We start from the raw sequence: 22,475 nt of genomic DNA on the forward strand, positions 1-22,475 counted from the left end.
TTTTCGACCACGCCAGTCTTGTAGGCTCCGTGAGAAGCACAGGCTAACAGAGAAAGGGGCTAGTCTCTGTTCTTGTCTGTGTGACTCCCACCATTCTGCTTTCTTACAATAAGAATAGGAAGGGTCTAAGAAATGAGATATGATTACCTGGTTAGGTGAGCTTTATTAAACAGGAGTCTGGTCTTCCCTGTGGAATGTTCAAGAACTTGTGTAGTGAGAAAGAAGTAAGAAGGTCATGGTGGCACACACCTGTCACCCCAGCATTTGGGAGGCTGGAACAGAATTCCCTCAGATTGGAAACCAGACCAGGGTACAGAGAGAGACCTTGTTTCAAGCAATACCCTCCCCACCCCCCCCCCCACACACACAAAAAAAAAAAAAAAAAAAAAAAAAGGAAAGGAAAGGAGAAAAAGGAAGATCAGATGAAATATGAGGTGAAAAAAAAATACAATTTCTTATGTTTTACCAGTTTATATAGTTGGCTTAATATGTAGGTTGGTTTTTTTTGCTTATTTGTTTTGTTTTTTCTCTTCTGTGGTGCTCAGAGATATGCTCAGAGTTAAGCAAACACTTTGTTACCCATTGAACTGTACCTCTAGCCCTTATTTTAAGAAGTCATATAGGGCCAGGTGTGGGGCTGCAAGCCTTTAATCCCGGCATGCTGGAGACAGAAACAGGAGGCTCTCTGTATTCAGGGTCATCCTGGTCTGCATAATGGGTTTCAGCCAGTGCAGGCCACACGGTGAGATCCTGCCTTAAAAAAAAAAAAAAAAAAAAGGCTGGAATTAGTTAATTGAATTTATTTATTTATTTATTTATTTATTTATTATTGTATTGACCCATTAAGCCTAGGGCCCCACACATGGAGGAAGTCACATATGTTCAGGTCTTTTTGTACCTACTATTTTGAGACATGATCTTGTTAAATGGACCAGGCTATCCTTAATCTCGCTCATATCTCAGACAGTCTTTGAATTTGTACCCCTCCTGCCTCTGCCTCATGAGTAGATGGGGCTGCAGGCCTGAGCCACCAGGCCCGGCAGACGTTCATTTAGAAGGTTGATTCTTTAACAGACTAATGCCAGGGTGTTTTTATTTTTAAAATTTAAGGGCAAGTGAGTGAGATGAGTGACCACCCCCTGATATTAAAGTCTAACATAAAAAGCATGGATTCAAAACAAGAAGAAGATATGATGAGGGTTTGCCTTGTGGAAGAGGTTTTCTCACATTCCTGGATGATCTTTGAAGAGCTTCTTTCTCTAACTCACTTAGGATGTAGCTAACTTTTTAGAGGCCCCTTCGGCTTACATCTATTATTACACAGATTCTGCTGGGGAGGATCACGATGGCAGAAAGCAAGCGTGGGAGTATCCGTGGTATCCGTGGCTTCCTTTTCATCCCTGTTTCTTTGCCTGGCAGAAAATCGTCCACAAAGGGGACGAATGCATTCTGAAGGACAACAATGAACGCAGCAAGTGGTACGTGACCGGGCCCGGAGGCGTCGACATGCTTGTTCCTTCCGTGGGCCTGATCATCCCTCCTCCAAACCCACTGGCCGTGGACCTTTCTTGCAAGTAAGTTCTGAAGTCCCTAGCAGCTGTGGCACCGAACGGTGGGGGCGGGGAGGGGGTGCTTGTGCCCGAACGAGATGCTTAAAGCCGCGCCTGCTTACTGTCGTCGTACCCCAGAAAGGGAACTTAATGGAGTCGCCTTTACTGTGTCTTGCAAGTTATGTTGAGGGTTTTATTATGGATCTAAGAGAACGTCTGACCATTTAGGAGAGCCCGAACAAGCATGAGTGACACTTGCCACACCCTTTGAAGCTGCTGTTTTCAAGTTCCTCCCTTTTCTAGCAAATCAGCTGTTTCGTGTGTAGTTACGCTCCTCAGGTCAGGATTTGTTCACCAGCAGGTGGAACATTGCATTTTATAGATTGTCCGCAGCAGATTCTTTCAAATGTTTTAGCTGGGAAATCTTGAGCCTTACACAGTGGGGAGTGCTGGGTAATGCCATCCATCCTTCTCCTGTCAAGTTCAGGGGTGGTCAGCCTTTGAGCCACTTACCAATCAAAACACTGCTAGCAGTCAATACAACCAAAAAACGAGATAGCCGCCGGGCGGTGGTGGCGTACGCCTTTAATCCCAGCACTCGGGAGGCAGAGGCAGGCGGATCTCTGTGAGTTCGAGACCAGCCTGGTCTACAAGAGCTAGTTCCAGGACAGGCTCCAAAACCACAGAGAAACCCTGTCTCGAAAAAAAACCAAAAAAAAAAAAAAAAAAAAAAAAATGAGATAGCCTGTCTCAACAGAATGATTTAAATGATCCATATAGTCATATACAGACTATAGATAAAGTCGAGAATTTACTTCTGGGCAGTTTGGGCTGGAGTGTTTTCCTTTTCTGCCTTCCAGGATCGAGCAGTACTATGAAGCCATCCTGGCTCTGTGGAACCAGCTGTACATCAACATGAAGAGCCTGGTGTCTTGGCACTACTGCATGATTGACATTGAGAAGATCAGGGCTATGACTATTGCCAAGGTATGTCCCCAGGGCTGCCTAGAGGGTCCCTCGCTGCTTGGCGATTCATTGGACAAATGAGGATTTTGTGTCTCACCACAGGAGGCCTCTTGGTCTTCCACAGGACTGGTCTGTTCAGTACCATACAGAATGGGGTGGGGCTCAGGGGTAGAAAGCTTGCTTAGCATGTGTGAAGCCTTGAGTGCTTCTGCTAGTACCCCAAAATAAGAAGGAATTGGCATATGGACTGGTTATATAAAGTCACAAATACCTATGGAAAAAGACAGTGTGGGTCCCTAGCTCCCTATGGTGTGTATGAGGTCCATTAGGACCCAGCAATAATACCTACCTACGGAAACATTGCAGAGGGGGAAGTCAGGGTGATTCTTGGAAGATCTCCAAAAGCATTCCTCTAAGGCAGAGGTCCTTAAGGTATGGTTGGCAGAGCACTGGGTCGAGGAGTCCCTTAGTGAAATGATAAGTGAGAAAGGAACAGGCTAGGACGCTTTAGGGCCCCGGAGCCCCTTTCTCTTCATGGATAGGCGGTGCTTCATTGAGCTTTATTTGAGCTTCTGCACAATATTTTGTTTGAAGAAAAATATCCTGTGAAGGGAAAGCCACTGGCAAGCTACTGCTGTGCCCCTTAGCAACAGGGATGAAGCCCCAAACCCTTTTCCATCCTAGTTGGCCTGTGATGAGTGCTGCCTTGCCCCCTCTGTCTTGCCCTCTTCTTGCATGGGGATATGAGAACATTCATACCTTCTCAACTCACCGTGCCTTATTCACCTCCAGCTGAAAACCATGAGACAGGAGGATTACATGAAGACCATTGAAGACCTCGAGCTCCATTACCAAGATTTCATCAAAAACAGCCAAGGCTCGGAGATGTTTGGGGACGATGACAAGCGGAGGATGCAGTCTCAGTTCACTGATGCCCAGAAGCATTATCAGACCCTGGTCATTCAGCTTCCTGGCCATCCCCAGCACCAGACAGGTCAGCCTGAACCGCCTTTTCTCTTTCTATCAGTCACATAGGTGGTGTTGTGTCGAGCTGTTCCTCTGAAAGATGCTTAGGATGCTCTGTGTTGATAGAACAAAACACCTGAAGTTGGATGGTTTGTAAGAAAAGAAGTTTGTTAGTTCGTTACTCTGAAGGCTGGGGGACAGTATAGAGCCTGGGAAGTGTTCCGTGGCTCTGTCATAATTCAACAGAGAAGTAGAAGGGGAACAGTAATGTGCAGAAAGGACTGAATTCCTGGAGTGACTTTAGAATAATTGATTCTGTTGAGGACTAATCAGTGCTGTAACTTAACCAACACCCAGGAGATAGGCATTCATCCTTGCTGCGTGTGGTACCCTCATAATCTAATAGTCAATACCGGGGGACAATAAGCCTTATCTTTTACATAGCAGATATAGAAAATACTTTGTATGCCAGAGTTCTAGAATTAAGTCACGGGGAGTAGTATATTTTTATACAGCTGAGGTGCCTAGCACCTTGCCAGCTGGGCAGGTGTATTTATGGTCCTAATCTGTTTTTACAGTCACCAAGACAGAAATCACCCATGTGGGCTCCTGCCAAGATGTCAACCACAATAAAGTAATTGAAACCAACAGAGAGAACGACAAGCAGGAGACATGGCTGCTGATGGAGCTGCAGAAGATCCGCAGGCAGATGGAGCATTGCGAGGGCAGGATGACACTTAAAAATCTCCTGCTCACAGACCAAGCCTCCACACATCACATCACAGTGAAAATCAACGAGCTCAAGGTAGGATCTGTTCACGTTAATCTCCTGAGTCCACGGGGCCTCATGTTTATCTGTAAATGAGGGAAAACCCCATGGTTTACATGTTTACAGGCAAGTGTATTTATTTTCCATTACTACACTAGACACGTTTTTTAAGATTAAAAGCTAACTTTTAGAATTACTGCTGGGTGGTGGTGGCGCATGCCTTTAATCCTAGCACTCGGGAAACAGAGGCAGGTGGCACACACTTTTAATCCCAGAACTCAGGAGGCAGAGGCAGGCGGATCTCTGTGAGTTCAAGGCCAGCCTGATCTACAAAGTGAGTTCTAGGACAGCCAGGGCTACACAGAGAAACCCAGTTCCCCCCACCCCCCAAACAATCACACAATTATAGTGCAGTGTGTGTGTGTGTATTCAGGTTGCTAAATTTATGGTATTGCTACATTATGGAATATGTATTTATTCTAAATTATGGCAAGGTCAGAGAGGCATGGGCACATGAGTACGGGTACCCACAGAAAAGGATATCAGATCCTCTAGAGCTGAAGTTGTAGACAGTTAACTCAGGTCTTCTGCAAGAGCCGTGCAGGCTCCTAACCCCTGAGCCATTTCTCCAATCCAACATGGAATATTAGTTTTAAAATCTCAGTTTTAAAGAAGAAAGAAAAACTGAGAATTGTGTGGCCCTGGGGGATGCTATGCTGAGTGTTATGGACCAAGTGCAGAAAGACAAACAGTTTGTGATCTCACGTACATGTGCAGTTTAAAAAGGAGTCAAACAGAGAAACAATGGATAGCGATGACCAGGGTTGGGGCCATGGAGGGAGTGAGGAGATGTAGGTCTGAGGCTGCACACTTGCAGTAAGGTAAGTCCGAGATCTGGCATGCAGTTGGGGACTGTGGGTGATAACATACTCATTGAATGTTTCTGAGGGATTAGACTTTGGGTGCTCTTACCTGTCAGGCACCTCACACGTTACTTGCATATATGCTTATTATCATATATATATGGTACACATATGCATACATATGCATATTCATATGCAGAGCAGAACAGCATGCTGCAGACCTTAAAGGCGCATGACGAAAATGAGTTTAAAACAATCGCACAGCTAGTGAGATGCGCTTCCCTTCTTTTCCGACAGAGTGTACAGAATGACTCACAAGCCATCGCTGAGGTTCTCAATCAGCTGAAAGACATGCTCGCCAACTTCCGAGGGTCTGAAAAATACTGCTATTTGCAGAACGAGATATTCGGACTGTTCCAGAAGCTGGAAAATATCAACGGTGTCACAGATGGCTACTTAAACAGGTGAGCACGGCCAATATCCCTCAAGAATTCAAGTTTGCTTCTGCCTTCCCTGGTGTGGGTGGGAGTGGGATAGGATCCGGTGTGACTACTCTCTCAATGAGCCACATCCCCAACCTAGCCCCGTCAGGCTTCATTCTTGCCTGACTTCCTTTGTTGTATGTGCTTGGCGCTTTTTGGAACTTGTGCCTTACAGACTCCCCGATGCGTTAGCATCATCCTGTTTCCTGGACAGTGATGAGAGCTGATAGTCACCCTCTGATGATGTCACTGGGAACTTTATTCACCTCTCTTGCTCTTTCCAGCCTGTGCTCCGTGAGAGCTCTTCTCCAGGCTGTCCTGCAAACAGAAGACATGCTGAAGGTCTACGAAGCGAGGCTGACGGAGGAGGAAACTGTCTGTCTGGACCTGGATAAAGTGGAGGCTTACCGCTGTGGACTGAAGGTGACGCAAGGGGTCGCAGCTGTAGCCTGACCTCCAGGAAGTGACGGGGACTTGGCCCTCGGCAGCAAAACCTCACTCTATTTTCATGAGTGTTTTATTTTAGTTCACTTTTTGAAAATGTTTTCTTTTTAGAATAATTATAGGTTTACAGGACAACGAACAGGATAGAGCCCATGTACCCTGGGTCTGGTTCCTTCTGGGTCAGCGTCATGTATTTGTGTGGTCTGTTTGATAGAATTGGTGAGTTGGTGATGACATATTACTACAGGCTGAAATCCACACCTTTTGTTCCTTTTTAAAGAAATCATCCCATGTATGTCACACTGGTCTCAAAAGCACCAGTGTGCGTAGCGGAGGGTGGCCTAGAACTCCCGATCCTCTTGCCTCTTCCTCCCGGCACTGGGACTGCAGGTGTGCCACACCTGACGCACCCACAGCCCATGCTTTATCCATATGTGCACCTAGGACTATGGGGTTTGAAACTTTCTTGCTTTCGTTGGCCACAAGTTTCTGATGTCGGTCACTGACAGGGAGCTCTGTTGTGTCAGTGGAAGTGTGGAGGAGGGTTTGTAGTGGGAATTGGTGAGGGAGTGCAGAGTTAGAATGACTTCTTCCCTTTGGGATCTCTCTGTCAAATGTGGTTGTTCATGCCTGTAATCCCAGTACTTGAGAGACAGAGGCAGAGGGATTACTGTCTTTGAGATATTGAGGATCAAGCCCAGAGCCTTGTGGCTGTGAAGTTTCTGCTCCAATGCCAGGCTGTACCCCTAGGCCTTCCTCTTTTACAGTTAGTGATATGAGCCAGTATGCAGCTCTGTGGTGAGTGGTAGAATGCTATTTGTCTCAGTACCAGAAATAGATAAACAGGTAAACAAAATAAACAGTGACATACAATGGAGAAAGAGATTCATTTGTATGAACTTCTCCCCCCTTTAATTTGCAGAAAATAAAAAACGACTTGAACTTGAAGAAGTCTCTGCTGGCCACCATGAAGACAGAGCTGCAGAAGGCCCAGCAGATCCACGCTCAGTCCTCACAGCAGTATCCACTCTACGACCTGGACCTGGGCAAATTCAGTGAGAAAGTGATGCAGCTGACGGACCGCTGGCAGAAGATAGACAAACAGATAGACTTCAGGTGTGTCAGCATCCTTGCCCGTGCCCTTCCCATTCGCTGCCTCTAGAAACCACCATTGTCCAAAAGCAGAGCCTTTGCTTGGCCAGCCTGCTCTCTGTCACTGGTTTAGTACAGGGTTCTCATACAGCATGTAGATGTTTGTGAGTCACTTCCACGCTTCATGTCTACTGTGGCATGTTCTGTGCACCTAGTTTATCTCATCTTATCTGTTTATGTCTTTGGTGTAGGGATTGAACCCATGGCCTTGCCCCTTCTAGACAAGTGCACTTTCTCTGACCTACTTCCCGAGCCCTAGGGGTTTTGAAATAGGGCTATGCTGTGTAGCTTAGGCTGGTTTGGAACTTGCGATCCTCCTGCCTTAGCCTCCTAAGTACTAGGATTCACTTGAGTTCTTTTTTCTCATCTGTCTTTTAAAAATGGTATTAACTTTCCATGAGTTGAACTTGGTCTATTTTTTAGGTTTTTGTAGGGGAGGTGGTAAGACAGATAAGAGAGTCTCAATCATTTTGTCCATTTTCCCCAGACTGTGGGACCTGGAGAAGCAGATCAAACAACTGAGGAATTACCGCGATAACTACCAGAGCTTCTGCAAGTGGCTCTATGATGCCAAGCGCCGCCAGGACTCTTTAGAGTCCATGAAGTTTGGAGATTCCAACACGGTCATGCGGTTTCTGAATGAGCAGAAGGTATAAACACGTGTCCTTCCCAAGCGCTCTGTGGGGACTAGTTGGTTTTAAACTGTTCTTGTGCCTGGTTTGAAATGATGAATATTTCATATTATGAATCTACCTTGTAAATGTTTAAAGCGTGCACAGAGGAGAAGCCACTGGGATGTTTAGGAAGAAATACAACTGGAAAATAATAACAACGGAGGTTGTTTTCATGTCATGGTGAAGAACCGTTAGAGTTTAAGCTGATGTCATGAATGCCAGGGCTAGGGAATTGAAATAGGAGGTCCCTGAGTTCAAGGCCACCCTTGATCTATCTCACGAAAGAAAAGAAAACGTAAAAAAGACATGATAGGCGTGTGAAGTTGTGCTGGTTGAAAGTATCCCCTTGTAAGTAATAGATCGCAGGGCTTTCTTCTCCTTTCTGAATGGAGAAAAGTTCTCTCCAGCCAGTACTAAATGTGAGTCCCCAGAGCAATAAACGGAAAGAAAAAATAACTGCTGTAAAAATGAAATAACGCTTGCATTTGTCTGCTTTAACATCTGCACGTGTCTCATTCTCTGTATAGAACCTGCACGGTGAGATATCCGGCAAACGAGATAAATCAGAAGAAGTCAGTAAAATTGCTGAACTTTGTGCAAACTCAATTAAGGTATATTGGTTTCATTAAGAATGCTGGTACAGTGGGGGAGGGTATAGAATTGAAATTCACAGTATTCATGTATGAAACTACTAAAGAATCGAAGAAAGAGTGGTTGGTGCTGGCTGGCAGGATGGCTCATTTAGAAAAAGGTGCTTGCCACCACGTCTGCAACCTGAGTTTGATCCCCAGAATTCGCGTGTTAGGAGAAAACTGACTTTTTACAAGTTGTCCTCTGACCTCCACATGCATAACCTCAAAGTAAATCTTTCAAAAATTGAAAGGTTGTTGTTATTCATCAAGAATATTATTAATTGATTCATTTGTTTTTTGCTTTAAAGATTAAAAACTTCTTAAAGGTGGTCGTATATATTCTGACCTGAAAAACCTGTGAAAGTTTGTTATTCATTTACTTGAATTCAGGCTGGAGAGATAGCTCAACCATTCAAGGCCCACACTTTTGACAAAGTTTGGGTCTTATTTACTTGAATCACTGCACTTTGGAAATATTCCTGTGCAAAGGGCAAGTCTTTATTCATTAGGCTGGTGCTCTATGCAAAAATGAACATTTCATTTAATAACAATATTAACTGATTGTTGCCAATGGCCTTTGTAGGTAATTTTAAGAAATAATTTGTGCTATAAATCTGTGGAATTATAAACTGTTAGTGACCCTTTTTAGGTCTCTTAAGACTTTTTTGAGCTTGATGTTATGGATTACATATGCAACCCTAGCACTCAGGAAGCTGAGGCAGGAGTATTGCTGTGAATTCAAGCCAGCCTGAATAAAACAGTGAGTTCCAGGCCATTCTGGAACAGAGTGAGACTTGGTCTCAAAAGCAAAAACAAAGACAAAGGACCGGGGTATAGCTTAGTGGTAGTATTTGCCTGGCACACAAGATCCTGGGTTTGAATACCCACCAAAACAAAGATGCCTTTATTAAACTTTTTATTCTGCAGGATTATGAACTCCAGCTGGCATCATACACCTCCGGCCTGGAAACTCTACTGAACATACCTATCAAGAGGACCATGGTTCAGTCCCCATCTGGGGTGATTCTTCAAGAGGTATATAAGTCATTACATATCCCTTAATGTCTGCCATCAAAAGTCGTTGCTTATCTCTTCATGTCTGTTGTCCCTCCTGCCTGTCTTTTACCTGATTCCTGCCCAGCTTCCCTACCATGCCTGAATACATCCCTGGTATAGAGGAGCCACTGAAAGTCAAGGCTCATTAGCAGTTCTAGGCTCCCTCTCCTGAGAGCCATCTACACATGACACAGTTTACGAAATGATCCCGGATGTCCACGTGTGTTGTGTATATATTGGACTTGACTTGCTGTATTTGGGATAAGGTAGACTCCTAAGAAGTGGAAGTTATATAGCATATTTCTAAATGACCGCTTTCCCCAGAGATGTCAGAGAATGTCCGCTGTGGGCTGGGGGGAAAGCCTGGAACGCTGAGGATGAAACACAGAGCGCTCTGGTCCTTGGTGTGGCTATAGTTCTAGATCCTGGATCCAGCACAACTGACCGAAGGGAATTCACTCTTCATATTATAATGCCACTGTTTTATTATTTTAAGAAAACAACCATTAATCACCTTGCACAGAACTTTTTAAAACTGCAGTATACATAGATATCTATATATTTTTTATCTCTTTTCCCCAAGGCTGCAGATATTCATGCACGGTACATAGAACTGCTGACAAGGTCTGGAGACTACTATAGGTTCTTAAGTGAGATGCTGAAGAGTTTGGAGGATCTGAAGGTAACTCATTTTCTTGGAGTTTTGTTTTGTTTTTGTTTGTTTGTTTTTAAAGAAAGAAAGAAACAGCATAGAACCTTATTATTTCTGCTTCATTATAACATGGTTTGGTCAAGCTGCTTTTCCTCCAAACATTGGTATCACACAGTTTGAGTCTGGGCTCAGTGCTGTGCTCTTGTGCAGCTGCTCCAAGTTAACTTAGGTATTATTTGCCAAATTGTGATTGCAGTACTTTGCCCAAACCCATGCTTTCATTCAGTGCTTAGCTGAGGAATTTGCTTTATTTATGTAAAATTTTAGAGAAGCTCACCGTGGACTAGGTGGCTTTTAATCTTTAATATCAAGTAATTATTCAATTTGTTCTCCCATTTTGAGAGAGGAATTGAGTCCACATGGATATTTGCTCTGTATCTTTTGAATAAAAGGTACACGATAAGTCATAAGCTTCTGGATTTTGTTTCTGAGACAAAAAGCAAAAAGTAGGCTAGCCTCAAAGTCACAATCCTCCTGCCTCAGCCTCAGAAGTGCAGGATTATAGGATGTGCCACCATGCACAGTTAATCATAAGCTTTTAATCGTGGGGGAAACTACTTCATTTTAAAACAGAGGAGACTGGAGTTCAAAGTTGGTATGTCATTCCCTGAGATCAGATGAGTAGCTGATGGAAGATTATAATAGGCATGGAAGGTCTTTGAATTTTTTCTGGTGACTTTTGTCTTATATCATTTTGTGTGTGTGTGTGTGTGTGTGTGTAAATAAAATACACACCGGTCCGAAGAAGAAAAGTACTGTTTCTTCCTTGTGGTACAAAGTGCTTTCTTTTTAATATGATTTCTAATTTCATATCCACAGCTGAAAAACACCAAGATTGAAGTTTTGGAAGAGGAGCTAAGACTGGCCCGAGATGCCAACTCTGAAAACTGCAATAAGAATAAGTTCCTGGATCAGAACCTGCAGAAATACCAGGCAGAGTGTTCCCAGTTCAAAGCAAAGCTTGTGAGCCTGGAGGAACTGAAGAGACAAGCTGAGCTGGATGGAAAATCAGCCAAACAAAACCTAGACAAGTGTTACGGCCAAATCAAGGAGCTCAATGAGAAGATCACCCGGCTGACGTACGAGATCGAAGATGAGAAGCGCAGGAGAAAGACCGTGGAAGACAGATTTGACCAACAGAAGAGTGACTATGACCAGTTGCAGAAGGCAAGGCAATGTGAGAAGGAGAACCTTGGCTGGCAGAAGCTGGAGTCTGAGAAAGCCATCAAGGAGAAGGAGTACGAGATAGAGAGGTTGAGGGTTCTGCTGCAGGAGGAGGGCGCCCGGAAGAGAGAATACGAAAATGAGCTGGCAAAGGTAAGAAACCACTATAATGAGGAGATGAGTAATTTGAGGAACAAGTATGAAACAGAGATTAACATTACGAAGACCACCATCAAGGAGATCTCGATGCAGAAGGAAGACGATTCCAAGAATCTCAGAAACCAGCTTGACAGAGTCACCCGGGAGAACCGAGATCTCAAGGATGAGATTGTTAGGCTCAACGACAGCATCTTGCAGGCCACGGAGCAGCGGAGGCGGGCTGAGGAAAACGCCCTTCAGCAGAAAGCCTGTGGCTCCGAAATCATGCAAAAGAAACAACACCTGGAGATCGAACTGAAGCAGGTCATCCAGCAGCGCTCGGAGGACAATGCCAGGCACAAGCAGTCCCTGGAGGAGGCTGCTAAGACAATTCAGGACAAAAATAAAGAGATCGAAAGGCTCAAAGCCGAGTTTCAGGATGAGGCCAAGCGCCGCTGGGAATACGAAAATGAACTGAGTAAGGTAAGAAACAGTTATGATGAGGAGATCATTAGCTTAAAAAACCAGTTTGAGACGGAGATCAACATCACCAAGACCACCATCCACCAGCTGACGATGCAAAAGGAAGAGGACACCAGTGGCTACCGGGCTCAGATAGACAATCTCACCAGAGAAAACAGGAGCTTGTCGGAGGAGGTCAAGAGGCTGAAGAACACACTAGCCCAGACCACCGAGAATCTCAGGAGGGTTGAAGAAAATGTCCAGCAGCAAAAGGCCACTGGCTCAGAGATGTCTCAGAGGAAACAGCAGCTGGAGATGGAGCTACGACAGGTCACACAGATGCGAACTGAAGAGAGCATGAGATACAAGCAGTCCCTAGATGATGCTGCCAAGACCATCCAGGATAAAAACAAGGAGATTGAAAGACTCAAACAACTGGTAGAAAAAGAGACCAATGAGAGGAAATGTCTGGAGGATGAAAATTCCAAGTTACAGAGAGTGCAGTATGATCTGCAGAAAGCCAACAGCAGCGCAACCGAGACCATAAGCAAACTGAAGGTGACGGAGCAGGAACTGACGCGTCTGAGAATTGACTATGAGAGGGTTTCCCAGGAGAGGACCGTGAAGGATCAGGACATCACGAGGTTCCAGAGCTCCCTGAAGGATCTGCAGTTGCAGAAGCAGAAAGTGGAAGAGGAGCTGAACAGGCTGAAAAGAACAGCCTCCGATGATTCCTCTAAGAGGAAGATGCTGGAGGAGGAGCTGGAAGGCATGAGGAGGTCTTTGAAAGAGCAAGCCATTAAAATCACCAGCCTGACCCAGCAACTGGAGCAGGCGTCCATTGTCAAGAAAAGGAGCGAGGACGATCTCAGACAGCAGAGGGATGTGCTGGATGGTCACCTCAGGGAGAAGCAGAGAACCCAGGAGGAGCTGAGGAGGCTCTCCTTGGATGTGGAGGCCCTCAGGCGGCAGTTGGTGCAGGAACAGGAGAATGTCAAGCAGGCTCACTTGAGGAACGAGCATTTCCAGAAGGCCATAGAAGACAAAAGCAGAAGCCTCAATGAGAGTAAAATAGAGATTGAGAGGTTACAGTCTCTCACCGAGAACCTGACCAAGGAGCACTTGATGCTGGAGGAGGAGCTGCGCAACTTGAGGCTGGAGTACGATGACCTGCGGAGAGGCCGAAGCGAAGCAGACAGCGATAAAAACGCAACCATCTCGGAGCTAAGGAGCCAGCTGCAGATCAGCAACAACCGAACCCTGGAACTGCAGGGGCTCATTAATGATTTACAGAGAGAGAGGGAAAATTTGAGACAGGAAATTGAGAAATTCCAAAAGCAGGCTTTAGAGGTATTCACAAATATTTGATCAAAGCTTCACTGCTTCTTAAATACTGACGCCAGCTCTAATCTGACCTATTCTCTTGCTGCTATTTTCTTCAGAATATCTAATTTTTTTCCTTTTTCCTGTTCACACACTTACTACTTGTTAGATCTATACAATGGCTTTAAAATAATTCTAATGCTGTGTGCCCTACTGATCTGTCGCTGTGTTGAATGCCAGTCCATTGGAAGCCTGTGCTTGGCCCTACTTCAAAAGCTTTAGCATGAGAAAAACATCTAAGATATTCCCATGAATGTCCCACTCTCCTTCTAGAAGGTAGCTCTTGGCCGGGGCTCTTACTGAGTGGGAGATCATGCACTTGGCATGCACAAGGTCCTGCGTTCAATTTTCAACATCAAAATTTTAACATACTAAAATAGGAGGTGGTTCTTATTTCATGGTCTGTATGTACATCTTTAATTCAATTTTTTTCTCAGTGAATTTTATTAATTCTTACACAATTTTAAATCTCCACCTTGCTTAGATGACTTTTCTGCATGCATTATCCTGTTGTCTTTTGGTTAGGAGCCTAACATTTCTTTCTTTTTGACTTTTCTTCCTATAACAGGTTCTAATTTTAAAATAACCTCTAATATATTTGACCTCTATGGACAATATTTGTGTGGGGTGGGGTGTTGTGTGTGTATTTGTAAATTTGTATTGCTTTATTAAATGTGTCAGTATAATATACCAGGTGAGATGTAGGTACAGCAGGGATGCTAACTTGGAAGAAAATTACTGCCCCCCCCTTTTCAAACTATAATTACTGTTAGAAGTAAGGCAGGCCTACAACTTCTAGTTCTGTCTATGGAAAAGGAAAATAAAACAGTAAGTATGAAGCCATTTACCAAAGTGGCAATCTACATTTTCATATTTTTTTTCCAGAACTGTGTAAGGTAACAAATTAACAGTATATGCAGGGAAAATACAGACAGGGAAAATGAGACTATGTTTTATATATATATGAAGAGAGGTTAAATTACAATGATCAGATGTTAGCGTCAATGATCAGATGTTAGCGTCTAAACAATATTTTTTCCCATTTCTTTCTTTTTAAATTCTAGGCATCTAATAGGATTCAGGAGTCAAAGAGTCAGTGCACTCAAGTGGTTCAGGAGAGAGAGAGCCTGCTGGTGAAAATTAAGGTCCTGGAGCAAGACAAGGCAAGGCTGCAGAGGCTGGAGGACGAGCTGAACCGTGCCAAAGCAATGCTGGAGGCAGAAAGCAGGGTGAAGCAACGCTTGGAGAGTGAGAAGCAGCAGATCCAGAACGACCTCAACCAGTGGAAAACGCAGTATTCCCGCAAGGAGGAGGCCATTAGGAAGATAGAGTCAGAAAGAGAGAAGAGCGAGAGAGAGAAGAACAGCCTCAGAAGTGAGATCGAGAGGCTCCAAGCGGAGATCAAGAGGATTGAAGAGAGGTGCAGGCGGAAGCTGGAGGATTCTACCAGGGAGACTCAGTCCCAGCTGGAAACTGAGCGCTGCCGTCTCCAGAGGGAGATTGACAAACTCAGGCAGCGCCCTTATGGGTCCCATCGGGAGACCCAGACAGAGTATGAGTGGACTGTGGACTCCTCTAAGTTGGTGTTTGATGGGCTGAGGAAGAAGGTGACGGCCATGCAGCTCTATGAGTGCCAGCTGATCGACAAGGCCACGCTGGACAAGCTGTTGAAGGGGAAGAAGTCAGTGGAGGAGGTGGCTTCCGAGATCCAACCTTTCCTCCGGGGCGCAGGGGCCATCGCTGGTGCTTCTGCTTCTCCCAAGGAAAAATACTCTTTGGTGGAGGCCAAGAGAAAGAAATTCATCACCCCAGAATCCACGGTCATGCTTCTGGAGGCCCAGGCAGCCACGGGTGGTATCATCGATCCCCATCGGAATGAGAAGCTCACCGTAGACAACGCCATAGCTCGCGATCTCATTGACTTTGATGACCGCCAGCAGATCTACACAGCGGAGAAAGCCATCACTGGCTTTGATGACCCGTTTTCAGGCAAGACAGTCTCTGTTTCAGAAGCCATCAAGAAGAATTTGATTGACAGAGAAACCGGAATGCGCCTGCTGGAAGCCCAGCTTGCTTCAGGGGGTGTAGTAGACCCCGTCAACAGTGTCTTTTTACCAAAAGATGTCGCCTTGGCCCGTGGGCTGATTGACAGAGATTTGTATCGCTCCCTGAATGATCCCCGAGATAGTCAGAAAAACTTTGTGGATCCAGTCACCAAGAAGAAGGTCAGCTACATGCAGCTGAGGGAACGGTGCAGAATCGAACCCCACACGGGTCTGCTGCTGCTGTCAGTACAGAAGAGAAGCATGTCCTTCCAGGGAATCAGACAACCGGTGACCGTCACTGAACTAGTTAATTCCGGCATATTGAGACCATCCACTGTAAATGAACTGGAATCGGGTCAGATTTCTTACGACGAGGTTGGTGAGAGAATTAAGGACTTCCTCCAGGGTTCAAGCTGCATAGCGGGCATATATAATGAGACCACTAAGCAGAAGCTTGGCATATATGAGGCTATGAAGATTGGCTTAGTTCGACCCGGTACCGCTCTGGAGTTGCTCGAAGCCCAGGCAGCTACTGGTTTTATAGTGGATCCTGTCAGCAATTTGCGGTTACCTGTGGAGGAAGCCTACAAAAGAGGTCTGGTGGGCATTGAGTTCAAAGAGAAGCTGCTGTCTGCAGAGCGAGCTGTCACGGGGTACAATGATCCTGAAACCGGAAACATCATCTCTTTGTTCCAAGCGATGAACAAAGAACTCATCGAGAAGGGCCATGGCATCCGCCTACTGGAAGCACAGATCGCAACTGGCGGTATCATTGATCCCAAGGAGAGCCACCGTTTACCGGTCGACATGGCATATAAGAGGGGATATTTTAATGAGGAGCTTAGTGAGATCCTCTCAGACCCAAGTGATGATACCAAAGGCTTTTTTGATCCAAACACTGAAGAAAACCTCACCTATCTGCAGCTGAAGGAAAGATGCATCAAAGATGAGGAGACAGGGCTCTGTCTTCTGCCTCTGAGAGAAAAGAAGAAGCAGGTGCAGACGTCACAAAAGAACACCCTCCGGAAGCGGCGAGTGGTCATCGTTGACCCAGACACTGACAAGGAGATGTCTGTTCAGGAGGCCTACAAGAAAGGCCTTATTGATTACGAAACCTTCAAAGAGCTCTGTGAGCAGGAGTGTGAATGGGAAGAAATTACCATCACGGGATCAGATGGCTCCACCAGGGTGGTCCTGGTAGACAGGAAGACAGGCAGCCAGTATGACATTCAAGATGCTATTGACAAAGGCCTCGTTGACAGGAAGTTCTTCGATCAGTACCGATCCGGCAGCCTTAGCCTCACGCAGTTTGCTGATATGATCTCCTTGAAAAATGGCATTGGCAATAGCAGCGGCTTGAGCGGCGGTGTCAACGACGATGTTTTTAGCAGCTCCCGCCATGAGTCAGTAAGTAAGATCTCCACCGTGTCCAGTGTTAGAAATTTAACCATCAGAAGCAGCTCTCTGTCTGACCCCCTGGAGGAGTCAAGCCCAATTGCAGCCATCTTTGACACAGAAAACCTGGAGAAAATCTCTATTACAGAAGGTATAGAGAGGGGCATTGTGGATAGCATCACCGGTCAGAGGCTTCTGGAGGCTCAGGCCTGCACTGGCGGCATCATCCACCCGACCACGGGTCAGAAGCTGTCTCTTCAAGATGCGGTCTCCCAGGGTCTCATCGACCAAGATATGGCCACCAGGCTGAAGCCTGCCCAGAAGGCCTTCATTGGCTTTGAAGGTGTTAAGGGAAAGAAGAAGATGTCTGCAGCCGAGGCAGTGAAAGAAAAATGGCTCCCCTATGAGGCAGGCCAGCGCTTCCTGGAGTTCCAGTTCCTCACTGGAGGCCTTGTCGACCCGGAAGTGCATGGGAGGATCAGCACCGAAGAAGCCATTCGGAAAGGTTTCATCGATGGCCGTGCAGCTCAGAGGTTGCAGGACATCAGCAGCTATGCCAAAATCCTCACCTGCCCCAAAACCAAGTTAAAAATCTCCTACAAGGATGCCATGAATCGCTCCATGGTGGAAGATATCACTGGGTTGCGCCTTCTGGAAGCTGCCTCGGTGTCCTCCAAGGGCTTGCCCAGCCCTTATAACATGTCTGCCCCAGGTTCCCGCTCTGGTTCGCGGTCCGGATCTCGCTCAGGCTCCCGCTCTGGTTCCCGCAGCGGGTCTCGGAGAGGAAGCTTCGACGCTACCGGGAATTCCTCCTACTCCTACTCCTATTCATTTAGCAGTAGCTCCATTGGGCACTAGTGGTCAGAAATGGTGGTCATACTTTAGAATCATTTGTACGAATTTATCTTAAATGACAAAGAAAACCTGGTGCTTGCAGTATAGCGGTAGAAAGTTCTAGGCTTAAAAGGTAGCTGCAATAAAATTCCCGTAGCAAAGGCTCATTGGGCTCTGCAGCTTTTGGCTCAGCTAATGTAGTGTCCTTCCCTGTAGCGAATGTGCAGTGGCAATCACTTGTAAGGATAACACAAATTGAATTTAGAATTTATTGCTTCTCTTCTGTGTTTTGATCAATTTTCTGTAACTTTTCTTGGCCTATAAGGTCCAGTTTCTACACTTGGAGATAGAAGTGAAGCTGACTGCTGGTGCCTTAGTCCTCATTTTGTTGCTTCTCACCTAAGCTGTCATCTTTCTGTACGAGGAGAAGACTGCTTGCTCCCCACCCCAAGCATGCTGGCCCAAGTTTCCTTTAGTTTGAGAGCATAGATTGTATTACCTGAATCCTCATACATGCACTTGTTCGGTTTGGTATTACTTTGACTATGTCCACAGCAGCAGCAAACTTTGCTTTTTTGTTAGTCAAGGTTTTCTGTTTGTTTGGCTTGTCATTTTCTATGTGCTTTAAAAAGGTGTCTTTATGAAGTTTGCTGTTCTGGCAATAAACTTTCAGACTTTGGAAATTTTTGTGTATTGACTTAATTAGGCCTTCTACATACAAGGACATTTAGTGACTGATTTTAATGTGCCATAAAATAGGTTTCAACTATTATTTACTAACTAATGTCATAAGAAAACCCCTGAAAATACTAGTTTGGTATTTACTGTTTTAAAGAAGAGACGGCCTTCTGCATCTAGTTCTTTCAATTTAGCTCTTTGAAAAGAAGTTTATGGAAGTAATCTTTCTAGGGACCAAGGCTCTATTCTGGTTTATGCTGGATAATATGTCCAGCAAAATAAATACTGGGGAAAAAATAAAATGGCTGAGATTTCTTTCTGGAGAGCCTCAAAATAAGTAATGTTGCATTTTATCCTTCAAAAGGAAAAATGTGTTCTTGAATCTATGAGGATGGTCCCTGAAGAGCTCTTGACTCTAAACTGAAAAATGAAATATGAGCTTATGAACAAGGACTGATTTATTCTGCCTTATGGTTTCGGTCCATAATCCTTGGCTCCATTGCCTCTGGGTGCATAGGGAAGCAGAACTTTATGGCATAGAGGATAAATGATAGAGGGTACTTCAGGGTGTGCAGGAAGGGGCGGGGAGATGGAAGGGAGGGGCTTGCGCCCAGTAACCCACTTCCTCTATCTAGGCTCTGCCCCCTAAAATTTCCAACATCTCTAAGTAGCTCTACCAATTGGGGACCAACCGTTCCACGACAAGCCTGTGGAAAACATTTCAAACACATACTGTGTCTGGTATTGGGCAAGGTTCTGCAAGAATTCAATAGAATTTACTGACTGCAAGACCTTTGCAGTTTGGATGGGGACAAGAAACACCTAAAACAATCAGTGGGATAACTTCCGTTCACCAACAGGATATGCACAATCAAACAAATTTCATAGAGATAAAATATTGAACCGCAAATAAAATGCTAAACATACAGAAGAAGAAAATCAATAAAATGAGATAAACTATTGGGGTTGAGACAGGGTTAGGAAGGAGAGCTTAAAGTGGACGATTAGAAAAGATCTTCCTCGCCAGGCGGTAGTGCCACACGCCTTTAATCTCAGCTCTTAGGAGGCAGAGGCAGGAAGATCTCAATGAGTTCGAGGTCAAGCTGGTCTACAAAGCAAGTTCCAGGACAGCCAGGACTGTTACACAGAGGAAGCCTGTCTTGAAAAACCTAAAAAAAACCAAACAAACAAAACAAAAAATTCCCTTGTGGACAGCGTGGACAGGGAGAACTGGGGAGAAACTGGGGGGGGGGGGAGAGAGAGAGAGAGAGAGAGAGATTACCATGCAGCTGTGGGGGTGGGAGCAGACTGGGTTGGTTTGCTGCCTACCTACCTCATCTGTGTGTCCTAGCCTCCACAACAGGGATTAGTCAGCTGCAGCCTGCATTCTGAAAGAGAAGGTGAGGGCAGAGCCGGGAAAGGAAGGGGGCATAGCTACTGGGTCTGTGATCAACATCTACCACTTGGCTATGAAAACAAAACAAAAAAGCAACGGCTCTGGGCGGAGCTCAACCCTAACTCCACATCTGCTTGAAACTGCTGACCCCCTTCCGTTTCTACTGGTGCCATGTTTTCCTCACAACACTCTCCTCATAGTTTACTGAATGACCATTTTTAAAAATTAAAAGGTGGTTGCCTTTGGAAATGACTGGCAACCAAAATTTCTCTCATAGTTTTTCCCCTGGTGGTAAAGGAAGTGGGGAGGGGAGCATGGATCTGATAAGGAGAGATATTCAGTTCTGGGGATCAAAATAAGACAGGGAGACGAAAGGCTGAGTCGTACAAAAGCAGAGATTTGCCTGGGTTAAAGCACAGTGCGGAACACTAACAGAGCTGTGCCACAGACGTGGAGGAGGGAGGGATGATTCCCACTGGTCAGATCTACGGCAACTTGGCTATTAAGAATTATAATGATAGTGAAATAATAATACTACATTTTAAAACCCAAATTTAAAACGCTCCCCAATTCTATGGTGAAATAAATAATAAAATGGAGACATGGACAGAATGTTAGGGTGGTTGTGTCACCTGTCAAGCTGACAAAATCTGGAGTTACCTGAGATGAACTTCTGAGCACAAATCCCTCTGTGAGGGATAACATTTTTTCTTGTGTTTTATTATGAAGGTATAGCATGTATCTTTCTTAACAATGGCCTTTCCTTAGATAAACACAGCCCAGCCATCCGTAAGTAGCACCCGCTGACACAATCACATGGTGAGCTCCAGGATGGCTCAAAAACTTGCTTCTGACAATTTAATTATAAACAAAAATGTTTACATTTTGCTTTATTGAATCAAGCTTGCCTATATCAAACTCCATTTTAGAAAATGATCACATAATTGCTACTCTAGTCTTAACCTGCACGGTATAAGTAGACTTTGAAGTCAACGTGCTGAAATGGAAAGAAAGACATACCAGGTCAGACAGAAGCACACCCACATGTACAGGAAGTTAGAAAAGTTAAAAGCTTAAATAAAAAACCAAACACAAATATGTCCTGAGACCAACCATACAGTGACGTCATATTGTAGGTGATGGAAAGTCATATTTTCTTTTAAATCTCGAAGACTAATACTTAATAAAGTCATTGATTTTTATCCCTAAAGAGCTATAGCTGGATAAGCATGTTCAGGTTACATTATATGGATGACAAAAGAAGCAAGAGGGAGGGCCACCTCCACACAAATGATTACTGTGTCACTATGAAAATATTAAACCCCATTAAATAAAATTTCTTGCGATGTTATTAGGGAATGGATTTGCAAAACAGGGGTTGGAGAGAAGACTCAGAGATTAAGAGTATTTGCTGCCCTTCCAGAGAACCAAGTTTCATTTCTCAGTACCTACATGATAGGTCAAGAACCATCTATAACTCCTAACTCCAGCAGATTTCACACCCTCTTCTGACCTCCAAAGGCATTAGGTATACATGTGGTATAGAGACATATATACAGGCAAAACACCTATACACATAAAAATACACTTCTTAAAATTAAAAAATATTCAAAGCAGTATCTATGAATACCATCTGAATACTACAGTACTAAAGTACCTTTGTTTTTGTTTGTTTTTTAAGATTCTCGCTTTCTCTGTCCTATCCATGCTCAGAAATGATTGGGTGTGAGAAATATTCATCTGTCATCTGACATTCCATCATTCTGTTTTCCTAGCTACCGCTAGTAACCACCCACCAAAGGCCCCAAAGAAAATTTCCAGTCCTCTTTCTCTTTTCTTCTCTATTACTACCCCAGACTGGTTGGTGCAAGTCTATAACCTCAGCACTCGGAAGGCAGAAGCAGGCAGATCTAGGTCTGGTATCCAAATTGAGTTCCAGGCCAGACAGCCACCTTACATAGTGACACTCTTGTCTCAGAAATGGGAAGGGTGAACTGTAGAGAGAGGAGAGGAGGCTGTCTTAAATTAAGAGATTATAACTAATTATAGTCAATTGGTTGAAACATAATACAATTGCTGTAAGAAGAATTCGGCAGATAACAAACTACACGTTACATGATTTTACGAATTTGTGTTTGATCATGCATTGCAATTATGTAGGAAAACGTTCTGAGGACGTGCATACTAACATCTGGGATGAAGAGTCAAGAAGATGTGAAGACATTTAGAGTAATTAAGAGTGGCAAAATGCTAATGAGCTGGAGAAGGCTATATCGATACTTTTTTTTGTTTTTCTTTTTCTTTTTTTTTTTTTGTTTTTTCGAGACAGGGTTTCTCTGTGGTTTTGGAGCTTGTCCTGGAACTAGCTCTTGTAGACCAGGTTGGCCTCGAACTCACAGAGATCCGCCTGCCTCTGCCTCCCGAGTGCTGGGATTAAAGGCGTGCGCCACCACCGCCCGGCTTTTTTGTTTTTCTTTAAGCATTTCTGTCGATATCATTTTTCCCAAAAACGCTGAAGAGGCGTGGAGAATGATGCTCTGGTAAGCCAGGATGCAAGCACAAACCAGCTATTAGCAAACGAAATCTGGCCCAGAACCCGGAAGACACCTTTCAAAACTACGGCTCCCGCGGCTCTTTCCTATAAACTGGCGTCATCCCTAGGCCCCGCCTACAGCTCCCAGAAGCCCGCGCTCGCGGCCAGCAGTTCGACTACT

At 44.8% G+C, this 22,475-nt stretch overlaps 1 protein-coding gene across 2 annotated transcripts in view; it reads left to right on the forward strand.

The window, feature by feature from the left end:
- Dsp (desmoplakin) overlaps positions 1-18,348 on the forward strand; it is a 46,635-nt gene extending 28,287 nt beyond the window's left edge. Inside the window, exons 12-24 of one of the 2 annotated variants that reach the window (XM_057787833.1) lie at positions 1,420-1,574; positions 2,411-2,537; positions 3,309-3,510; positions 4,061-4,287; positions 5,412-5,578; positions 5,881-6,019; positions 6,963-7,156; positions 7,680-7,842; positions 8,394-8,477; positions 9,426-9,533; positions 10,138-10,236; positions 11,086-13,380; positions 14,478-18,348. In XM_057787833.1, coding sequence (XP_057643816.1) covers positions 1,420-1,574; positions 2,411-2,537; positions 3,309-3,510; positions 4,061-4,287; positions 5,412-5,578; positions 5,881-6,019; positions 6,963-7,156; positions 7,680-7,842; positions 8,394-8,477; positions 9,426-9,533; positions 10,138-10,236; positions 11,086-13,380; positions 14,478-17,711 — 7,194 coding nt within the window. In that variant the 3' untranslated portion in view covers positions 17,712-18,348. The remainder of the gene's footprint in view (positions 1-1,419; positions 1,575-2,410; positions 2,538-3,308; positions 3,511-4,060; positions 4,288-5,411; positions 5,579-5,880; positions 6,020-6,962; positions 7,157-7,679; positions 7,843-8,393; positions 8,478-9,425; positions 9,534-10,137; positions 10,237-11,085; positions 13,381-14,477) is intronic. The other variant, XM_057787834.1, reaches the window with a different exon arrangement.
- The last annotated feature ends 4,127 nt before the right edge of the window (positions 18,349-22,475 follow it).

This window comes from Chionomys nivalis, chromosome 13 (genome assembly GCF_950005125.1).
Source record: "Chionomys nivalis chromosome 13, mChiNiv1.1, whole genome shotgun sequence".
NCBI lineage: Eukaryota > Metazoa > Chordata > Mammalia > Rodentia > Cricetidae > Chionomys > Chionomys nivalis.